We start from the raw sequence: 24,052 nt of genomic DNA, 5'->3' as shown, positions 1-24,052 counted from the left end.
TGAAAACGTGACTCTAACTGACAGTAATGGGAATTATTTGGCTCCATCTCCACAAAAAATATTCACTCCCACAAAGGCTGCATATTTTATTTTTTACAACAACTGTTTCAAAATGGAAGGCAAATAGGCAGATAAAAAATAGAATGAAGGCCTGTCTGAAATAGAAATCCTGTTTGGCCAATACTCACCTTTCAACTTGCTGCCTGCCTTCTTTCCCAGCAAGCTCGGAAGCCATACGAGGTCCGTGACATGATTCAGCAGTACTCCCAAGGACACCTCAACATGATGGTTCGCATAAAAGAACTTCAAAGAAGGTGGGCCCTGTCTACCTCATGAAATACCTGATTTCTCTAGTGCCAGCTGCCTTTAGGAGAGATGTATATTTAATGAACAGTAATTGTCCAAAATTGCAAGCACAACAGAGAGCACAATATCTGGAGGATTTAACTTGGAGCCATTTTTAACCCTTTTTATGACCAAGTTTACAATTACTCTTTATTCTCCTCTCCTTTTCTTCCAAGTGGAATTAAAAGAAATGAAGGTGCATGCTGTGAAATTTATGGTGCAATCCAAGCTTTTCTGTCCTCTTCTTAGGAAAGGAAAACTTTTCAAATAATGATTTACCTTTCTCTTTCCACTCTGTGGTTCTTCACAACTGAGAGAAATCTGTTTCGCTTGTGCTTCACTGTCTGGAACTTTTCCCTGCCCACATTCCTCCATGCACATGCTTTATCCAAGTTTGGGATTTGCAGCTGAAATATTTTGCCACAAAACTATTCTCTTCTGTTTCAGCACAAAGTGCTTTTTTTCTTTTAAAATTAATGGTGTGGACTGGGACACCAGAATGAACTCCCCTGGCCCTTAAATGAAATGAAAAAAAAAAATCCTATTGAATGGAATCTACTGTGTCAACATATATAGATATTAAATCCGCCTGCATGAAGCTCTAGGAATAGTTGCAAATGTTATTAAGAAGTCTTTCTGTTTGTAGTCTTTGTTATTAGATGACATAGGGCACGGGAGAACTATGTTTTAGTTACAGCTTGAAAGTCTGAGAAATATTAGTACTCATGCAAATAACAATAATAAGGTTTGATTTTGGAGGAAAAACTTAAAGAGCCAAACTGCTGACTGTGTGTGCAGAAAGTCATTCTAATCTCATGTTTTTGCTTGTTTTGGTTTGGGTTTAGAGCTACTGTAAATTCTCATGTAAATTATGCTCCCATGCTTAGCAACAGAGTTTAAGTTGCTTGGTAATTGCTCTGCCAGTAATTTTCTGTTTGCTTCTCAGGTTGGACCAATACTTGGAAAAGCCAGGTCTTTTCCTCCCAGGTATAGTGACTGCATTTTATGCAAAATTATTATCTTCATAACTTTGTGAAAATACCCTTGGCTACTGTAATGTGGATTTATAATCCAGCTAATTATACATTAATGTAATTCTGTTAATAAACCCTGGAATGCCTGTGTGAAGATAAATACATTTCGTTCAGGTGGTAGTGGAGTAAATGGAAATTAAGAATAAATGTTAAAATGTGTATTAGAACATGATGAGATGAAAATATCCTGAGGGAAATTCTTCTACAAAAATAGTCTTTCTAAATCTTTTGGGTTGGGATTACAATATATATTGATTCCATTTCAAAAGGTTTCTTCCTTCCTTAACTCATGTCCCATATCCCCAAGTGACTTGGAGCACAACTGAGGGTGGCAAAGTAATTTCAGAGACTCTAAAAATGGCATTTTGTCAGTGGTTAATATTATCAGAGCAAGGAATATCATTTAAAACACATTTTCAACATCTGATTGCTGCAGAAGGCTCAGCAGTACAATCCTTTTTCCCTGTAGCTGGTTTTGAACCACAGGAAAAGAATCTGTCATCTTGAATTCTTCTATAAATATTTATGCATGGGAATTCATTCCACAATGTGCAAGCTAAATTTATGGAAAACTGTCCCTTACCTCCAAGAATGTATTATTTTATTTCAAGTGTAGCATTACCAAGATGGAACTACAATTTGTGCTTGAAAAGACCGGTGTTAGAAGAACTTTTTATCAAGAAGTTTCTAGTTTCAAAGGAGGTGAATAACTAGAAGCTTGTTGTGAAATAATGTTCTGAGAGGTTCAAGAAGCTGAAGATGTTCAGGAAGTTCTGTCTCACCAAATCTTGAGTCAAAGGGGTCATAGAAACCATTGGGAGGGTCTTTGGTGGGCCTGTGGCTTTGAACAAGTGTTGGAAATAATCTAAAGTACCAAAAAGCAGACTGGAAAAGGTAGAATGGATGCAGAAGCTGGTGAGCTCAATTAGGGGGTTGCAAGACCAAAACCAGAAGTTATTTGATCTAGTAGTTGTTTTAGCTAAACCCTCCACAAATCTAAAAGTAAGAGAAGTGGTTCCAGAGAAACAGTCTGCAGAACTAAACTTAGTTTGCAATTTCTCCTGGTGTTATCCAACCCGCCTTTATTCCCAGAATTTTCCAAGTGGTGAACACTGAAGAGTGGGTGCAGTATTTGTCTGTTTAGGGTGAAAATAGACATTTGTACTGTCCTTCTCTAGAAAAAGGGTTATCCCTGAGTTTCCCTCAGAATGTGTGGCTTATTCTACACTGAACATAGATTTTTGATATAATACTTTTCCAGGCATTGCTAAAATCCTCATTTTTAACAATATGGGTGTTTCACCCAGACTGTGTTATTTTTGTACTGATGAGAAGCAAAAAAGAAATGACAATGCAAAGAAAATTAAACTGCCAAGGAGAAAAATATGAAAAAAATTTTGCTTTCCAGCTCCTTTCATTTTTTCCATTTTATTATACTCCCATTCAAAGAATATTAAGGGCTGATTCCAAGCCCGTTGAAATTAACGTGAATCTTTCCAGTGACCTCAGTGGGGTTTGGATTAGTATTTTTACTGAAACTCTGTTGTGGACTTTGATGATATTATATAAAAGTAACTGCAGATTGTCTATAGTATTATTACCTTTCAAAAGTTAATGATGTCATAAATGACCCAGAATCTGAATTCACTGGAAGCACTTATTGTTATTTTTCAAGTAAGTTTCTCCAAGATAAGAAAGCACTAAAACTGTGTTAAAACAAGATAAGGATATGAGAAGAGAATAAAAGCCATGCTGGGTCAGAGCAGTCCTGATTCCGAAGGAGGCAAGAGCAAGGTACTTTGAGAAATGTGTAAAAACATCCTCCAACCTTCCTGTCAGCTTTCAGCCCATTGCACATCAAGCACTTCCTGACAAGGTTTCAGTATATTTACTGTCCAAAATGGTTTGTCCTCAATGAACTTGCCTAATTATCCCTTTCAACTTATAACATCTGCCATATTTTGTACAAAGAATTCTCATAATTCCACCTTCACATATGCATATTGTGAAGAATTCTCCCTTTTTGCTTGTTTTGGTCTTAGCATCTCCTCCCTTTCTTTGAAACTCCTACAAGCAGGAGTGAATGTAAAAACACTAAGATAATGAATCAATTTTCCAAGGACCTGGATCCTACTTTTATGAATATATTCAGAAGACTGTGAGTGGGTTTCAATGGAACCCTGCCCCAGTGTTCCAGGGGACACAATTTTGTCAGATGAAACAGATTCTTGTCATAGTAAACATGCGACTTCATAATGGAAAGTGTTGATGTAGAGGCAAAGAGCATATTAATTGAATTTATGGAATCAATGAAGTAGATACATACAATGATACAAATGAGGAGTGTCATACTTGACCTTCACTACACACACTGCTTTTGAATGCAGTTTTTGAGACTTATTATAGCTTTTCAGGGGCAAAGGTAAAGAATAATGCCAAGGTAAAACAAAAGGTCTAGTGTTTGGGTTCAGAAAAGTACAAAAAATCTGATGTTTATCTGCAGTTTATCTGAACCTCTTGGTTCTGCATGACACTGGTGGGAATGCCTGAAGAAAAGGGCTTTCTTACAAAATTTTGACAGTTCCATTATTTGCTTTTTTTTTCCCATTAAGTGCCACTTAAGCTTTCTGATACTTTTGTCTTCCCATCTGTAAAGAAATTAGGTCACTGTATCTTTTAAAGTATAATAAATATGCTCAGATTAATTTTTATCTTTTTAAGTCCATTAATATTTGAAATGCGAGATACCCATATTTCTGCAGGAACTGATTTATCCTGGTCCTTCTGGAGATGAAAATATTTTGGCAGTTTACTTTTCAGGCTGTCCAAAGGAAATCACAAATGACTATGCCTTACATTTTTTTTTAATTTCTTCTACCAATCAGCTCTAAAAGAAAAGAGACTCCAATTAAAAGTTGTAATGACTGAGGCAACTTTGTTACTTGCTATTTTATGGGTGTAAAGGGGCAATCCTGACCTTTTTCAGCAGCACACATGGTTTACAAACTCAAGAATCCAGATCTTGCCATAAGCTCATCAAAATTATCCCTACATGGAGCTTTGGCAGAAATGAAGCAAGCACAGGTCCAGAAGGCTGTATTTGCACCGAGTTAGCCAAAAAAAGGCAGTGGTGTCTCCTGGGCTGTTCTGCTTTCTGAGACACCATTTACAAAGGTTTTGAGATGTCTCCAGCAACCTGGAATATCCGGTCAAATTCCTCATTTTCTGCTTGAAAGGAATTGATGTCTCTCAGATAAATTTGAATATATTTGAATTAGCTCCCCTCTAGCTGTGTAAAAATCGAGGAAGGACTCTTGCTCTATAAAGCAGTGTCGTTACAGCTTTTACCATTTTCAGACATCTCTCTGCAATTCATTCACTGTTCTAAAGGTCCTCATAAATACTTTTCCCTAACCAAAGGAAAGAAATTGATTTTCTTTAAAGTTTAGTATATTCTTATGAGATGGAACAGACTAACGGTATGAAAAAATAAGATTATGGTGCCATTCTTCCTTTGATTTGCTTTCTTCCTCCTGCTGATATCAGTATTGTTATTTATATGATGTGCTTCCATCTGGGGAAAGAGTTATCACCTCTTGAACTGGTGTGAAGCAAACCTAAAAGTGTGTGGGGTTCTTGGTTGGTTTTTTGTTTTGGTTTTTTTTACAAGAGTCGTATCTTGTTCTTTACTATCTAAATAGATGGGCCAGCTTTGTGAAAATATTAGGATATTAATACAGGATTGTGTTGCTTTCAAAGTAGAATAGTATGTATACTTGGGAAGGCAAAGTCTTCCAGGGAAGAAATGTCCATATTAATAAACATATATAATTATTATTAATCTATATTAACAACTATTCAGTCTCCTGAATTAGAATGCCTATTGCTTATTTACTAGTGTTTTCTCTGATTCAAATCTAAGTATATAAATAATGGGTCTGCATCATACCAACCATGTGATACAAGATGTTTTTGATATTTTTATTTCTGAGTTAAAATTTTCCCACATGTATTTTCATCCAGTTATAAATAATTGTGTTTCCTTTCATCATGCCATGTATGATCATGTATGATTCTTTGTCTCTGTGCCTTTCCCATAAGTGTAACAGGATCCCTCAGCTGCTCTCCATTTTAGTACACCCCAACAACACAAAGAGTAAAAACTCAGTAGTAAAAGAAAGTTATTTTGGATTAAAAAGCAAAGACTGGAGAAATGTAGACATTTCAGATTTATAATTGGCCACGCAATCTTTTAAACTCTATAAAAACAATCAATCTAAGATGTAGGAAGAATAAAATCGTCTATCTAGAAATGCCTTGAGAGAGAAACATAAACATGAGACAGAAATCACACCTACTGGAGCAAGTTTATCTGAACTTGTGGTCCCACTCCTTACCCAAGTGTTTGGTGGATTGTGCACATGCCACGTTTGCTTTTAAAGATGGTCTCTATAAGAAGGGAATGCTTGTAAATTAAGGCTGGATGCTGCTCCTCATGGAGGCTGACAAAAAACTGGGGAAGACCATGGCATTTTGTGACTTACATGGCCTGCATGCCAGCAGAGGGGTGCATGAGATGCAGCTCCCTCCATGTGCACCCTTCCTTCCACTTCTGATTTTCCACATCTTAGAGCAATGCCACATGCCACAATACAGCTTCTTATTGCTTATCTGCTTCCCATTTTCTTTTTTGTTCCACACAGCTTTCAGGAATAGCTAAAATAGGAAACACTACTAGCTTGGTTTGGGATTTCTTGGTGATTATCTGAAGGATGGAATTAGAGCTGGTGAGGAAATGATTATGTAATTATTTTAGAAAAGAAAAAGCTTTTTGAAGTATTTCTTCAGATTTAGGGGACTTTTTTGGGGTTAGACCTAAACAAAACCACCACCTGCCCACTGGTGTTCAAACCATATCCCAATGTAGAAATCCTTAAAGTTATGCCATTTTTATATATATACTTTGAAAGATGTGTCTACAGATTTATTAACTGGAAAATAGACAGCAGAGCCAATTATTTCATTCTAGGCAGAGATGAACACAGAGATAAACTTGAGCTTCAGCCACTCACATTTTAAGAAGTTTCTGAGGTTGTGAATGATGAACAGTACACATGTATGAGCCAAGCTGTGTCATTTACTGTCTGTTCCACATTTTCTTTCCTGTCTATTTGCTCCTGCAGGTTTTCTGGGGAAGCACTTCTTTTTTCTAAGCCTGCAAAGAGCTGCCAAGGGTGCAGGACATTTTAAAGTTTCTGGGTGGTGTGTGGAGGAGAAGGAAAGCACAAAGTGCTCTTGCCAGCATTGCTTTTGCTAGTCTTCCCCCTGGGGTTGTGGTGCATGCAGCACAAGTTACCTTGAGGTGAACTTTGCTGCAAACAGATCACTAAACATATCCCATTAGCTAATATAAATGGTGAAGCAAGAACAACTCCCTGAGAAATCCAGGAACGTGATGAGCATACACAGGCACTCATTGTGAACTCTGGTGTAAAATCATATCTCAGCCTACCTTCCTTCATATCTCAGCCTTGCTCAAGTGGCCACACACCACCCTAAGCAAAATTGGCTTAGATAGCTTTAAAAGCCAGACCTTAATCACTCATGTAAATGGAGCAATGTACGAAAAAATCCAGGAGTAATTACTCCAGGTATTGGAAATATACTTCAGTAGAGAAAACCATCCAACTTCCATTGGCATCAGGTTGTAAGTTATTTCAGTATTGGGCTGTGGTTTTTTACTTGTGAATGTTGTCTTCCAACTCAGAATATGTGTGGGTTTGTGTTTCATTCCCTGTGCAACAACACCCTCAAAATATGGCATTCCTTAGCAATAGATTCTGTGAACAGAAAGGATAGACCCTATTTTCCACAGTTTTCACTCTTGGCTTTGCATCATTTGCAGTGGGATGTGTAACTGGGCTTTTACTAATCAGGCCTCATAAAGAATAGGAGGGAAAATGAGGATGCAAAAGCTTTTCCCAGTGTCACTCCTTTTCAGAGAGGAGATGGATGGATGGATGGATGGATGGATGGATGGATGGATGGATGGATGGATGGATGGATGGATGGATGCATTTATAGAGAGATGGATAAATCTGTCACTCCAGCCCATGAACCCCTGGACAGTGTTGCCTCCTCAACCTGCAGCCTCAGTTGAAAACTATTCTGATTTCTTTATGTATAGCAAGTTTACCTTGCTCAGGCCAGAGATATTCAAAATTGGAGGTGTTCCCAGGTACCCTGCCCATTTCATCTGACTACATATAGTTCACTGAGATAATTAAACAACAAAACAGTGTTACTCCAGACTCCATCTATAGCCCTTCATGTCCACAGACTATGTCTACCAAGGTCCAAGTTGCCCTTTAGATTAACTTAATCTTCTCAGTCTGACAAACTAATTCCCTTCTCTCCAGCTACTCTCTTTCATTTCTGTTTCATTCTTTCTCGATATGTTCATGACTTTTATGTTACCATACTATTACCAGTTGTTTTTTGTTTTGTTTTGTTTTGTTTTTTCTTTAAATACCATAGATATAATTCATAGTTTGAATTTATTTTCCACTAATGAATGTCCCATTTTTATTCTTCTTTCTTTAGAAAAAGGGGTAGACAAAGGATACTACAGTATAGGAGCCAGACTGATCCGGCTGGAGGATAAGGTAAGTGCATGAAAGCTTGCTTTTTTTTTTTTCTGAGCAATGATATCTGATCTAGAGACCTGCAAGATAGTATCTTGGCATGATTTACTTTAGAATTACAGGGCTACATAATAATGAATAATATCCTAATTTTTGTGAGGGAGTTGATGAAGTATCATGTGCATGTTGTTCAGCATTAACCATTTGCCTGCTATGCAGTCTTTGTTCTTGATTGTAAAAGGAGCTGCTTTCATGTTGAAGTCAAACCACACACCTTGTATACAAGTGCTGTAACTGGCTGATGTTTGTCACACAAGAATTAGTGAATTAAACAGAAATGTTAGTGACAGGAATCTTTGTGAATAGCAACAGTTGACATCCCAGTTACAAATCCTGACATTCTTCAATGTTTACTGCATTATTTTCCCCCTGTGTAATTTGCACATTTTCTGCCCCTCCCTCACTGTCTTGTCTCCAGGAATATGTTCATCTTTGATATTAATTAGAGTTACTTAGCTGTGTGCCCCCAGGCCAAAGCTCAGTGAGGCTCTATTGTCTTAGATCTCTTCCAAACATCCTCCAGAGCTTTTTCCACTCAAGTGATAACAAAAATACAAGTTTGCTCAAAACTCAGACTCTATTTCTCTAACAGTGTTTTGGTCAGCTCTCCTACCAGCCTCTAAAAGTTGATGTCCCTCCAGCAGGGTACTTTGTGTGGGCAGGAGCAGCACAATGGCTTTGCTAGGGGGTTGTGATGTTGGTGAGACAAAAGTCCATTTGAATTTGGCATATCCACTGCCTATTGGTATCCTTGTCTCACTCAAATTTGTCAGGCAAATTGTCTTTTCACTTTTTTCTGGGGAAGTGAGAGAAGAAGGAAAGAGGAAGGAAACTTCTCATAATTCTTAAGAACTGTGCATCTTGCCAAAAAGCAGAAATTGAAATTAAACTAATACAATCTCTTGCCTAATTTTTAATGATCATTGCTAGGACAACATTGGAAATATGTGACACTGCACTGTCAAAGGACAGATTTTTTTTGATTATTAGCTTTCTTGTTGAGTGTCAGAGAATCAGCCTCACAGAAAAAGACATTATTTGAGCTAACTTTTAAAGTGGATTGGTCCCTTGTGCAGTCACAGCCGTTCAAAGTGAAAATGGCTTTCATTCAGATTGCCTTACTCACTTTGAAAGAGATAAATTGCTCTCTGGCCTCTGTAGTAAATTCATACCATGTCTTTATTCAGATTTCTTGAATGTGCATTGATGCGGTCAGATAGGGAACGCCGATTGGAAGATCTCGCGTTATACGGGAAGATAGGGGCCCTCTTTCTCCAAAGTTCCATAACCCATAATGTCACGGTGCTTACGTCATCATATCTCGGTTATAAAAATCCTGGCGCACCGGAAATAAACGCTCTTCACCGTCTACCACATTGGTGTTAGCGTGTGATTAGCCTGACAGGCCTGTAAGTTTAGCTGTCGTGTTGCCCACGAACCGGGTCGCTACACCTCATTCCGAGGCAACAAGTGGTGCCGAAACCCGGGACCGCTCCCCGATACACAGGTTCGAGTGGCTGGAGTTCGGAAGTCTCGCCGGACGCTGAGGGACAGCTGGAGCGGCAGGACCGACTACAGCGGGGAGGACGCTCCCGTACCGCCGAGATGCAGTCGCTCGGGAAGGTAGATTCTCAGCTGCATAAGCAGAGTGGTATAGACTGCAAAAAATCAAGGAATTTTGAACGCGTGGTTGTCAGATTACTAGAATTATGTATCATTGATGATCCCGTAGATATTATTCTCCCAGATTGCTGGGATAGGTGTACCGAGGCGCTCACGAATGACGTGATGTGCTTCAGGTCCAGCAAGTACCTTAAAAGCTGGGCAAGAGTTACGCAAGCGCTACAGAAAGCGCTGCAGGAACAAGAAACTTGGAAGGCAGCTCAAAGCTGTTTAAAAGTTACACCGCGGGTGGGGGTAGGAGCTGCCACTCAGACCACGTTTATTGATTGCCCCACCGATTCTAAGTGGCCATCTAATGATGATGGGCGACCCGAGTCGCCATCCTGCCTGCCCGACTCTAACGTGGGTTTGGCCGCGGAACACACTTTGCCGCCGGGGCGTACTGATGCCGCGGAGCCACGGGGCGCACCCAACACCGCGGGCCCAGGAGATGTCGGGGAAAGGCCTCCGCCATACTCACCGCGAAATGGCGCCGGGGAGAGGAGCAAGGGGCAGAGCGAAGGGTGCCTAACACGCGTGGACATATGTGATCAGGAGCCTAATGGGAAGTGGGCGGACAGTGCCGACAGTGAAGGGGAGGAGAGCTCACAGTCCAATCAGGGATCGTGCCCTAGAGTATCTCCTCGTAAGGAAAAGAACCCGCTGGAAGGAAGGCGGAGAAAGGGAGGGGAGAAAGCCATCCCTGGGAAATGGAGAGGGTGGAGCCCAACAAAAAGGCACCATAGCCCGGAAACCTCCAGACAGTTGACTTCCGGCACTGACCCAGACACCGGTCAGAGCAGGCGGTCAAATGACGAGCCCACAGCGCGGGTTTGCAACCGCAGTAAACTAAGCCCTTGTATTTACACCCAAGGCTTTGACTCCTCCACTGACTTTGTTGGGAGATCCACGTCCCTTCTAGAGGGGTCGGTCTCCTCTCCGAAGTTGTTTTGCAGGGCGAAGCGAAATCTCAGCCTTCGGCTCATGCGACGGAAACACCTCTGTGCCGCCCTAAAGAAAGAGTGCCGCTTCTGCGCGAATTGCGCTGGAGTTGTGCAGGACGTCGTAGCTGGGCTGCAGGACAGACTGGTCCGACGGAAGGCAGCCGAAATAGCTCAGTTGGGAGAGCGTTGGATTGGGAATCAGGGTGGAAATTGGTCCTGACAGGTCGGGGGTATGCCGCAGTGGAGAAAGATAACATTATTAAGTGGTGTCCATTAAAATCAATAAAGCCTGTTCTGTATAACTTAACTAATGAAACCTCAGAGTTTCTTTTAACAGGTCTACCACTATAATCCTCCACGTCAACCTCGCTTCTTGTCCTCGACATGGACATTGGCAGTTTCACTACAGCGTCTGTGCCTTTGTGTTTTCCTGTTTCTAAGCCTGCCTCGCATTGGACAGGGAAAACTGGATGTGCATCCTTACCGGCCATGCACCTGGACACTTCGCAATCCCTTGGACGGTAGAGTAATTGCTCAAACTGTGTCTAATGCCCCTAGCTTCATCATTCACATTAGTGATATATTTAACACCGATGGAATAGGAATTGACCCTAGTCAGGGAAAACCTCTTGCCTACATTAATTGGGGAACATACTGGTGCCCTAGTGTCAACCCCGGTAAAAGCTATTGCACCTATCCTGGGTACGGGTTTTGTGGGTATTGGGGTTGTGAAACCATCGTCACCAGTAACCAGTGGACACCAGCTAGGAGAGATAGTTTCCTAAACGTGGATTTTTGGCCCAAAGGCTGCAAGCAGTCCACGTTTGGAAAGAGCGGTATGTTCACTGCTAAATGAAGCTGTTCCCACCTAAATGTATCAGTCCTGCAACTTCAAGACACCAACTGGTCTCTAGGACGAAAGGGGTCAGTATTCCTTCATAGTTGGGATACAGATCCGAGCACGATGGTTCAAATTATCAGAGCTTCACCACCGCACCACACCGCTCTCAGACCCAACAGAGTTGTAGCCCAACAATACAATCGCATAAACAGCAATCCCACGCCTAGCCTCACTAGTGCCACATCAGCACTTCATGGTGCGCTTGAACTGACGTCTCATGCCCTCTTTCATCGCATGCTAAATGCCGCATTTCTATCGCTAAATGCAACAAAGCCAGACCTTACCCGTTCTTGTTGGCTTTGCTATGATGCCTACCCGCCCTTTTACGAAGGGGTAGCCCTTAATGCCATGTTCAGCTACTCCAGAGCGAATGACCCCAAGCGATGCTTGTGGAACACCCCTCGCAAGGGAATCACACTAGAGCAAGTTTCGGGCAAAGGTGTTTGCATAGGCAACAGACAGGCAATACAATGCCATGAAGAAATTTGTGGCGCTCCTGTGACTCTAGATAAGACCGAGTCCTGGGTAATTCCATCAACCTCGGGAATTTGGGCCTGTAGCTCCACAGGTGTCACCCCATGTAATTCCATCAAACACTTCGATGAAACTAACGATTTCTGTGTCCAAGTGGTTATTATCCCTAGGATCCTTTACTTCCTGGGAGACGAATTACCTTACCACCAGGAGAGAGGTTTCCCACGCCACAAAAGAGAACTCATTACCGCTGTCAGCCTTGCAGTACTTTTAGGTCTAGGAGCAACAGGCGCAGCGACAGGTGTCACAGCCCTGGTGACTCAAAACCAAGGTCTAGCCCAACTGCAGACAATGGTAGATGAAGACCTGCACAGAATCCAAGAATCCATCTCCAACTTGAAGCGATCCCTCGACTCCCTTGCAGAGGTCGTGCTACAGAACAGATGAGGACTGGACATCTTACTCATGCACCAAGGAGGTCTGTGTGCTGCCTTGGATGAGAAGTGTTGTTTCTATGCCAATTATTCCGGGCCAATCAAGCAGTCCATGGCAGAGCTACAACAAAGACTTGAAGAGCGTAGCCAGCAACACTCTCAGCAGAACTGGTTTAGTTCAGTGTTCAACCAATCCCTGTGGATTCTTACCCTTGTTTCCATGTTAGCAGGACCAGTTATCGTTGTTGTGTTCGTACTTATTTTTGGTCCTTGTCTCTTTAATAAGTTAGCCCAGTTTATAAAAACCCGTTTAGATAAGAATGACATTTTATATTTAGAACAGAGACAGTTAACCTGAGTTTGCATGATAGTTCGTACTAACACACTGCGGTTTCGTTTCACGTTTATTACTAACAAGTTCACGGTTTGTTATTAATTACATAAGTTGTTCAGTTGTAAAGTTCTGTTCATGGAGAGATGGGGAGATGATGCGGTCAGATAGGGAATGCCGATCGGAAGATCTCGCGTTGTACAGGAAGATAGGGCCCCTCTTTCTCCAAAGTTCCATAACCCATAATGTCACGGTGCTTACGTCATCATATCTCGGTTATATAAATCCTGGCGCACCAGAAATAAACGCTCTTCACCGTCCACCACATTGGTGTTAGCGTGTGATTAGCCTGACAGGCCTGTAAGTTTAGCCGTCATGTCGCCCACGAACCGGGTCGCTACGCCTCATTCCGAGGCAACAGTGCATATAAAGAGAATCCCCCAATACAGACTGAAAATTTAACAACATAAGTATCTGTGATAACAGTTGGAGTGCTTTGAGTAAGAAATACTGCTGGTATTGTAAATACTTCTGGAAGCAGAAGTTCATAGTCTCCTGACTGCTCCATATTTATGAAGAGGGGTGAGAAGGTTTTTAGTGTGTTTGACCTTGGTCCAGCTTTAGCACGATGTGCTGTGGATTTCATCAATTTTATTTCAAAGCCTTACTTAGAGTGCTGCAGAGGCATCTTGGTATAAGAAGGGGAATGTTACAGGAGATGTAGGAAGTGCTGCAGTGACTGATCACTGTTGCAGATACCTGTTTGTGTTCTGCCTTTAAATTAGGTGTGATCTAAATAAAGTCAGTGCAAACTCAAGCCATTAGTGGGCAAGACCAAGCTGCTCTTTTGTTTGAAGAATTAAACTTTAAATTTTGCATGGGGACTGGTGATTTCCCACTCTCTCTACTTATTCTTGTGGAGAAAACACTTGGAAAAGAATAAAAATGTGTCAAATTGTTCTCATGAGTCAGTCATTGCAGCTTCCTTTTTGTTCTCAGACCAAACTGCAAATGTAAAATAAATGTCAAATTCAGAGGGAACCCAGGGCATTTGATCTTGCAGTTCAAATTATCATTCTTTCAGATGTACAAGGCTTCAGTCTCACATCTCTGCTAAAAAAGTAGACATGGCACAGAAAAAGGGCAAATATTTGTTGTGTTGGTTTGCTTCAGGTTTTGGTGGCATAAGTTTGGGGTCCTCAGTTTGTTTGAGGTTCTTTTTGTATTTGCACATTTTTGGCACATCAGGCTAAGATACACATTTACATAATGAATACACAGTTAAGCTTCCCAGCTATCTCTGTTTTAATGGGACAGTAGAAACTACTATAACCTGCTGTCAAACTGCTTCCCCTAAATTATTTTCCCACATCTCATGGGCTCTCCTTCTCTAATAGTTCACTGTAGCACATAGCAGTAGCTGCTATGTGCCCAAATGTGAAACAATATCAGAATCAAGAAGGACAAGCTGAGTTTCAACCTCTGAGGAAAATAAATGAAGCAAGGGCATGTCTGACATCAGGCTCCAGATGGTCGTGAAAAATGATCTCCCTCTTGGAACTAAAAAACTTTTGGGATCAACTCCTTTGCCCTGGAGAAATTATTTTAACATTCAGTCACCCAGTCTAGTGATGGCAGGCTCCCAAAAGAGTGACACATCTGATAAAAGGACACATTTTTGGATAAAGGCCAGTTGGTGCAGACTGATAAAAATGCAGTGTGGATTTCAGAATTTTATCTGCCTAAATGAGTTGTATCAATAAGCAATGAGGACACCTCTGGTCCAGACTGATCTTCCCCACCAGCATTTTGGAGCTAATTTGTTTTATCTGTCTCTCCAGAAGTGAATCAGAGTGTAACAAACCCGTTGAGAGCTGTGTGTTGTTCTGCATAAAGCCATAATAACTCTTTTTGCAAAGTGAGGGAGAGAGAAGCACACATTTCCGATGATTAACTCCATTCCCTGGAGAGGTTTGCTGTTATTTCATTTAAAACATTACATTTGCTGTAGAGAAAGGCAGAGGTGAAGATCTCTGAAGGGGTTTCTTGGTGATTAGGTAGAAGCTTTGAGGCAAAAATGTTTCAAAGACACAAAGATAATAGCCTTTCATTCATGTGGCATGAGAGCACTGCCTGTAGGCTCTCTTGTGTGACCAAACAGGTTCCTTCTGGAAGTTTGAAGTAGCAGGGAAGAGGTAAGAACCAGTTTGTGGAGGATAAAGTGCCATGCAACTCCAGCAGAAAGCATAAAAAAAAAATCTACTCCTTTTTGCCTTTAAGCATTGCACAGCTGACTAGAAACAGGTAAAATGCATGGTGGCAGCTCTCAGGCAAAAAAATCCAATATCCCTTTTGGCAACACCAACACTGTGCAAAGCTTCACTCCTCTCACTGACATGGCATATTGCACAGTGTGAGTTTGCCTGGAATACTTTTCAACCTGTTTTTACTTGAGTTGGGCATAAAATTCTTATTTTGTTGTGGCCAATGTAATATGCTAGTGTGGTTCTTTTCACAAAAAAACCCACAGAGATGTTTGGAGAAAGAATGGGGCTTCCTTCCCAACACGTGATGTGTGCCATTTGGCTGACCCCTCCTTCAGTTCCATGGCAGGGTTTAATTTTATATTGCGGTATGTAGCCATTGACAGATCCTTTTGAAATGTATTAAGAGGGAGACTGGTTCCAAGATGATGTTCTAGAGCTGGCGTTAGTTTCTTTTCAAAATTGTAAACTAATGCTTCTTTATGATGAAATGAATATTCTTTCTTTTCCTTTTATTTTCAAAATTAGAAACAAAAATCATGGTATGTTATGTCAAACTGCACGGCAACCTATAAATAAAAACAGGACAGAAAAGAATCCGCAAATGAAAGGTTAGAAAGGACAGCTGTGTTGTCTTTGAAAAAGAAATCTATTAGATATTTTTATAATTATATGGCAGTCTTTTTTATGTGGTATTTACAGTTATGATTTACATCCATATTACCATAACTATTTCCATACTTATAGACAACATGTGATAATGCTGAGAGCCAAAAGCAACCATTTGGTAGCATTTAAAAAATGTAGGAACACTAAGAGAAAACAGGGCAGTAAAGCAGAACCCTTCTGAGTTTTATCCATCTGAATAATGCGAGCCAGGACAAAAATGTCATCCAACATAAACAAATGTAGAGCTTGGATTGTGGCAGTAAACTCTCTCTTTACCAATTTAAACACTCATTTTTTAGTTGGGAGGTTAAAAGATGGGCTCAGAGAAGAGTGGTAACAATGGAGAGATGGATGTTGGTGAATCTAATTCCTGTTGTGATTACATCCGGAGTCATTAAATAGTAAATTATTTATCATGGCAGTGCAGTACCAGTGTGAAGGGCTGGTAAGAATTTCCATTCTAAACCCCTAATTTGTGAGCAGGATGATGGGCATAACTGAAATGCATTTAAAAAAAAAATAAAAAAGAACAAAAAAGAAAAACAAAAGCTGAAAATTGGTGCACAGTGAGTTGGTTGCAGTATGAGCATACTATACTTTTGAGGTTTCAAGAATATGTCTGAAATAAAACTCTTTGTCAACCAAACCATGTTTTGGTACCAAGGTGTTTGTGGGTTGTTTTCCCCTAGTTCCTTAAAAATGGAGTCATTCCATAACAGAAAGCTTTTCAGCAGGCTGCTTGCAAAAGGATGTTGTGTGGAGTTTCTTAGGTCAGAGTCTTATCTCATTTACTCTGAAGCAGTCCAGCATAAATCTATTGACTCTGTGCCATAAGCATGATGTCATTAAACTTTTATTTTTAATCTGTTGCTGAATTAAAACAAAACTAACAAAAAATTAAAGTTCTGATGCCTCAAGCCAAATTGTGCTTTCATTTATGCTAGTGAACTTACTCAGGATTTATGCAGGTAAATGGCAGCAAATTTTTTAAATGGCTTTAACAAAATTCCAGCTCCTGTGTTCACACCCTGCTCGTCAAGAGCAAATTGACAAGAGATGAGGTGAAAGCAGAAATAGGGACTCTAACATTTCAGAATGACTCTGAGTGAAATAATGTTTTTCACCTATCATGACTACGGGAATCTTTGTGGTATGCTGGGTATTGTAGAACTGAAATTGTGCTCTTGTGCTGGAACATCAGGATAGGCTTTTAATTTGCAAACCAAGTAATGAAAATTTAACTGCTTAGATTTCAACCACAGAACTTTTCTAGTCTGCTACTGACTCCTCAGTGCAGAGAGGAACTATTTCAGTCCTGAATTCTTCTCACTGTCTGGGATGGGTTTATGATGCTCAGATAAACCTTGTTCAATAAAGTTGAGTGAAAAAGGCTGGGTTTGAGCTGCCTGGTTTTCATGGTAATTTCTGGAGGATCAGGAAAAATAAGAGCTAATTCTGATACCCTTTCAAGTAAGAGAAGAGACAGTTCATATATTCTGAGGCATAATGGAAAGAATCCTCCCTCAATGCTTCCCTTATGTTTTTTGTTGTGGAGCTTTATCATATGTGGTACTTGGTAGCACCCTCCTATTATTAAGGTTCTACACCACTTTCCATTACAGAGCTCTATTTTCAGTTCCTTCCATCTTTGTCAAACTCCAGCCATCTGGGCTGAAATTCTTGGAGGCAGATGTCTGCCTTGTGCTGAGATCCTTTGGAAAATTTGTATGTCAGATTGGGTTATCTTTTCTAGATCACAGTAACCTGACCCACTGTACGGATTTTCCCAAAAGTAAACATAAAAACATTGATGGAAAACACTTGAGCTTCTTCTAAATTTGAGCAAGAAAATCAGACAGAATTGCCAGTCTTGGGTCCCAGATGCCTGATCCAAAACGTAGTGAATTCATAAGGAAGCTTTCACATGGATCAGGCCCTGATTTTTAATGGGTGAGGGAACAGAGAGTTTTGCACAGTGAATGTTTGCCAGGACACAATTCACCACCATAAATCAAACGTTAAAGAATTCCAAAGCCCAGTAAACGAGCAGGCAGATGGCAGTGTCTGCTCCCCAGGGATTGCACTTACTGGGATCCAGCCCCAACAGTTTGATCTTATTTAGACCAGTCTCAAGGATTGCTCTGATTAGGCGCTTTCTTCTCTGCTCTCTTGGCTGAAACTTCACTGATGGGAGAAAACTCCTCCATCCAACACTGTCCAGGACACCTTGGAGTGTGCAGGGCAGGGGTTTTACAGCCAGATGTGGCAGAGCAGCTGGAATCAGCTGGATTCAAAGCTTCCCTTTAGTAAGAAAAACAGAGAGTCACTTGCAGAAGAAGACCAAATGCTCCTGGAGAAGAGTACGTGGAGTAACTGTGAGCCCCGAGGGAGAGAGAAACACCAGAGTGACTTAGGGCTGCTGGGAAATACCACATCCTTTGGAAGGGAGCTGTTAGAACACTGGGAATCTAATCCATATTGATGCACCCAGCTGTTTAACCTGCAGGGAAAAGGTCCTGGAAGTAGCAGAGGTGATGGAAAAGGCTGTGGATGAGGAGTCCTGTCCATGCCTTCCTGTTCTCCATCTAAACCTTCCCAGCATCACAGCTGGCTTTAATCAACACAGATGAAAGGATTCTGAGCTTGGAGATGGTGATTTCCCTTAAGTTTTAGAGAAATCAGTGCCTGGGTAGAGGACAGACACTCTGGAAATCCCCCTGCTCCCAGAACAGTCTGCAGTGTGAGTGTGGCTCATCTCAGGTGCCATAAAGTCCAGCCACAAATGGAAAGGAGTCACAGCTCTGCTGGTTCTGTTGCTTATGATGCAATAAAGTAACCTATTTACTATTTCTGGGTGAAAAAGAAATATTTTTAGAGTACTTTTGAGATTTTGACCTTTTTTTCTTATAAAAAGTCACATCCTCCCATAAAGAGCTTTGACCTGAATGTCCAAAGAATAACAGACATCAGATCACCTCTAAATATTTTTCTTCTTTTTTTTGTAATTTCTAATAGGTTATTCTAAATAAATATAATGTTCTACATGATCCTGGGCCCCAAATCAACATACCTTTAATTAGCAATGTGAAAATGGAGTATTTTAACAATCCTCTTAAAAAATTTTAAAAAGTGTAAATTCATTAAGCCTGCCTTTTCTTATAAGCAGTGTTTTAAAAAATGTGATTTTCTGATGGAAAAATAAGACATTTGAACACTTTCTGCAACCTCCAATTGTTGCAGATGTTAAGCAATTTAATTTAGAAAGCTTTTTTCAAAAATATATTCTGTAGCTTGTCTTTGTTGGTCATGCCTGTGCACTGCAAGTGCTGCCCTTCTTACATCCAGGTTGAGAATATTATTTTTTAATGTTTCTCCATCTGAAAATGAAAATTTGTTTCCAATGGAATATTTTTTGAGAAAGTGTCACATTCATGTGTTTTAAATCATGCACTGAAGGAAAGTGATTCCAGTTTTCTACTTCAGAAGAGCTTTCTGAAAATGAGAATTGGGATGAAATATGCTTGATTTTCTGAGCATTTCAGTTGAACAGGTTTATTTCTAATTCATTTGTATGATTGAATTAAAGATGTTACAGCATCAGAGAACAAAGATCAATTTTCTTATAGGAAAAAATTTATTTTCCTCAAGTATTTCTTACCTCCAAACTAAAAAAAAGCTGTTTCACCGACCACATTTTTCAATAATTTATAGGGTAATTTTAATGCTATTTGAATGCCATGTAATATTGACCTCTAATTTCTCTTGATCAGGGAAAATACAGTGAAAAAAAAAAGCAAACCAGATTTGTATTATTCAAATAATTCCAGATTAACACTTGGTCTTCTGTTTCATGCAAGAGCTGTGGTGCTGAGTCAGAGCAAGCATCTGTTTAATCCTGGAGCTATTCATCCACTGTTAGCAGCTGCGGGATGGACTAACTCAAGCCTAATTTGGTATAACTGGTCTCTGGGTGTTTGCAATGGATTATATGTAAGAAGCAGTATGAAGAACAGTGCTGTACAGGGCAAGTTACAAGATGACAGCATTCTGTGAAAGAAAAGTAAAATAAAAAACAGAAAAAATCTCACCAAGACACTGCAGTAATGTGACATTCCCTGATGTACTGGCTGCATCTAGGGAAGAGAACTTTCACACAACAGAAAATTCATATAAAGGACTTCATATAAAGGCTCATGAGGTGAGGGAGAGAAAAACTGAAAAACTCTTTTTTCCCCCTGTATTTACCACCAGCTTGTCGTTTTCAATGCATAGCTTTGAATTTTATGGAGCAGGAAAAAACCAAGCAGGTCAATAATACATACTTCTACAGCATAATTACTCTTCCTACTAGTAAATAATATAGATAAATTAAAATAATATTTTTCCTGTTGAGAAGTTTGGGTTTTCTGGGATGTGTGAATAAAGCACATGTTAACCAATGTCTCTGTTAAACACTGCAGTCCTTTGAGACTAGGAGGAGTGGGTTTGAGCATGAGAACGAGAGGTGGTGCAGAGTACCGCAGATCTCTTCTGATCACGTGGGGACAGTGCTTAGTTTATCGCAGGCTTCATCCTCAAGTTTTGCATTTTTATCCAGTGTCAGAATATAACTAAATATTGTTAAATCACTGAGTACTTTACCCAGGGGTTCGTTCATGGCATTGTATTTGAAGAATTGTGCTTTTCTTCATTATGAGCAAGTGTTTTTCCCAGGCAAAAATGCCCATAAATTGTGTGCTGTCACAATAGGCCAGAGCCAGCATTCTGAATTCTATGGCTGTGATGCCATAAAATGCCTTGGGAGCACGGGGTTGTTCAGCTTGCAGGGGACCTCAGGAGGTGGTGTAGTCACTACAGCATCCACCGTCACTGCTGTGGGTCTAGCACATTGCTCCAGGAATGCTGGGCAAGCTGCAGATGGACAAACAAACACTACAGATGTCCAGACACGCTGTCACAGAATCACAGAGTTATTTAGCTTGGAAAAAAACTCCAGGATCCTTGAGTCCAACCTGTGTCAGATCTTGTCAGAGGCACCAGAGCACTGAGTGCCATGTCCAGGACTTCTGGGACACCTCCAGGGATGGTGATTCCACCACCTCCCTGGGCAGCCTCTTCCAAGGCTTGACCACCCTTTCTATGAAGAAATTCTCTCTGATGTCCAACCTGAACCTCCCCTGGCACAACTTGAGCTGTTTCCTCTTGTCCAGTCCCTTGTTCCCTGGGAGCACAGCCTGACCCCTACCTGGCTGCACTCTCCTGTCAGGTAGCTGTAAATTGAGTTAAGATCTCCACTGCTTGCTCTGGTTTAGGAGGTATCATCAAGAACCAAACTGACAGGTTTATATTTGCTTCTGAGATCTGTAGCCTAGGGTTAAATGGCACATGCAGAACATAGAAGTGTATTGGGCCTCAGTGTTTTCAAAACCTGATAACTAGAAAAGCTGAAAATTCAGTCACATTTTCTCTTCTGAAGAACGCTAACAAAAATAGGAGGCTATAACTGACTTTCAGAGGACTTTTTCAAGAAGTGAAGGATTCAGCAAGGCATATAAAGCAACTTTAACAGGTGTGGAATACAGCCAAAACAGTGTAATGTGAAATGTGGGATAGTACAGGACTAGGCTGTTGCTGCCAGGTCAGTTGGTCAGCTGACCAGTTCTCCATCTGGATTCAGGATCTGGCTCACTCAGTTGACTCTCCTCTTCGGGAATAGAGATTGCAGAGATTATCAGCAATATTATTACAAGTCTCCTACTACCCTGTGTGTTTCTTAAGGCTTACATATTTGGAGTCATGCAGTTATGGGACGTTAAAGAAACTCCCCAGTCAGACCACTCCTGGGACTCTGGCAGTGGCATTCCCAAGATCAGAGACTTTCTGGGACTGAAGGCCCTTCCTTGGCTCCAGTGACAGACGGCTCTCTGCCTGGCTCCCTACACACGCCCCTCACATCACACCAGCTTTGCCATGACAGAGGTGGCACAGTCCCAGATGTCTCATTCCATAAGGCCATTTTCTCCTGGGGCAGTAACACAGAAATATCCCCAGCTGGTGCCTCCAAGGAGGGACCCCAGCAAAGGAATCCCTTTTGGGATTTTACCCCATCACAGTCTCCCTGTGACCAGTCTTGGACTTCCTCCCAAGTCTTCAGCTCCTGCCCCCAATCTCCGTGTCCATCCAGCTCGCTGGCACCACTGGTTTTCATCTCCTTTGTTGTCCAAAAAGGTCGGCAGTTCCCGGTTGCTGCAGTGTCTCAGTGTTCATTCAGCTGTCTGGGTGTCACCTGCCTTTGTGCCCCTGGTTATCCCAAAGGTTGGCAGCTCATCCTCTTGTCCTGGGCTCCCACCCTGAGCTCAGCCTGTACTTCAATCTGCATTTAAATCTGCATCTCAAGCTGTATTTCCATCTGCAGCTTGTGAGCCCAGCTACCTGCACCAGATATGCTCCTCAACAGTGAGAATTCTTAAAATTGCTTACTTCTAGCCCTTGCTGTGGAGATACCATGAAAAACAGAAATGCTGAAGCCTCAATCTCCCAAAAGGAAGAGGATGAACAAGAAATGCAGAGCACATATTTAAAATGTAAATCTTTTTACAGTATTTTAACTGTACTGACTGTAAGTAGCTGTTGCAGACTCTGGTTTATATTCCTACACACTGTCCAGGAGAGGCAGAAAAAGCAGCTGAAAGGCCAAGTCAATGCTCGGAACTAGACCACCCTGGCCTCTCTGCCCCCATAAACTCATTGTCTCCTTCCTGCCCTAGGGAAGTTTTGCAGGAGTTCAGGTCTCTCCCGAGCTCTGCCATCAGGACATACCCTAGAAGGCAGCAGAAGCCCACATTCTTTCACAGCAGCTTAAAACACATCAACATCTTTAACTTTCCTCCTCAGCCTTACCAGAAGCTGCCTGTTAATGTCAGATTTGTTACCGCCTTCCGAGGGCTGGGCAGCTTTTCACAACTTGTCTTGGTATCTGCAGTTTCTGAAGCCACCAGCAGCACCTGTGACAGGCTGTGCCTGGAGCTCATACCAAGATTGAGTGGGTGCCATGCAGAGAGCATTTATACCTTTGTGCAGTGATCAGTTTGCCTCAGGATTTGCAGCCAAAGAGGAGAAATAGTTGCTTTCTCCACTCTGATTTCAAAGTTTTGTAGTGCCATAGAAAGAGGATGGTCCTTGATGAGTGCCCAGGAGCTGAAGTCCAGAAGTTTTCTCCCAGCAGCACTTCACATACCTGAAATTAGTCTGGGCAAGCTAGGTAGAAATCATTTTTCGAAGGGCAGGACTACATCCAAAGAGCATGCTCACCATAAAGCCAAATTTGTAAGTATGATTACCATATCAATGAGATACCCATCTTCAGAAATGAAGGGCTGGATAGGCAAGGCCACAGTAGTGCCCTCAGGACATGCATTTCTGTGCCCCCTTAGCTCTGACCTCTCCATTCACCCTCATCATTAAATTAGTGGGCCACTGCCCCAGGGTAAAAGCATCAGTGCAGCATGGGGGAAGATGTCTGGGAGGTGAGGCCAGGATAGGGGGCAGGAGCAGGAGCTTGGGAAATGGTAGCTTGATAGAGGAGAAGGATGGAGGTGAAACAAGAAGTTGTTCTTGCTGGATGTGGAAGTGGCAAACAAATTTGATTTTCTTAGAGGATTTTGGAGTCTGAGCTCAGAATCTGCTTCAGACCAGGTGGCACTGGAGTCTGGTTTTGCAGCCTTGCATGGCTGTGCCTTAGGCAGCATTTTTTTTGCATGTGTTAACTGGGTGTGCAGTATATAGAGATCTGACTGATATTTTGTAGTTTTTGCATCTATATATTTTTTTTCCTGGCTACATTTTACATTTTATGCATTCTGGACCCCATTTTTAGAGTCTAAAAAGAACTTAGATTGCTCTAGAAGTACTGAATATTCCTATTATTTCTGACTGGAGCTTTTGTTAGGTACTATCAGTTCTATTGTAGCACATTCTAAACTCACTATTCAGATGGAAAAAACTCCAAAAGAAAACAGTGTATATGACGTTGAGAACAAATTTATTTCTAGCCCCAGCTAGCAGGGCTGTTACTACAGGGATCATTGCAAGGGGGTCAGATCCTGGAGTCCCAATGAGTTTTACCCTGAGGTGGGATTGCAAAAATAGACTTCTGATCCTGTGGTAAAACATATCTGCTTGGGGGGTAAGATACTGAATGGTGACAGGAACTGCTGTAAAGCTAACACAACTTTAATGTGTGGGGAATAGAGTACTCCATATGCTGCTGTGTGATTTCCTTCTTTGGCTT

General features: G+C 41.2%; 1 protein-coding gene across 1 annotated transcript; it reads left to right on the top strand.

Annotated features, from left to right (window-relative positions):
* The first annotated feature begins 11,653 nt into the window (after window positions 1-11,653).
* LOC148184262 (endogenous murine leukemia virus Env polyprotein from Emv-2 locus-like) lies at window positions 11,654-12,511 on the top strand. The gene has a single exon (XM_088055069.1). The coding sequence runs from the start codon at window positions 11,654-11,656 to the stop codon at window positions 12,509-12,511; it is 858 nt and encodes a 285-aa protein (XP_087911195.1).
* Window positions 12,512-24,052: the final 11,541 nt, after the last annotated feature.

Source organism: Pseudopodoces humilis, chromosome 5 (assembly GCF_049639895.1).
Source record: "Pseudopodoces humilis isolate 2021_Gansu_Grassland_sample_001 chromosome 5, ASM4963989v1, whole genome shotgun sequence".
Taxonomy (NCBI): domain Eukaryota; kingdom Metazoa; phylum Chordata; class Aves; order Passeriformes; family Paridae; genus Pseudopodoces; species Pseudopodoces humilis.
This window is presented reverse-complemented; position numbering and strand designations above follow the sequence as displayed.

Excerpts from the sequence above, each read along its gene's own strand:
- LOC148184262 (XM_088055069.1), top strand. The coding sequence starts at position 11,654 with ATGGTTCAAATTATCAGAGCTTCACCACCGCACCACACCGCTCTCAGA.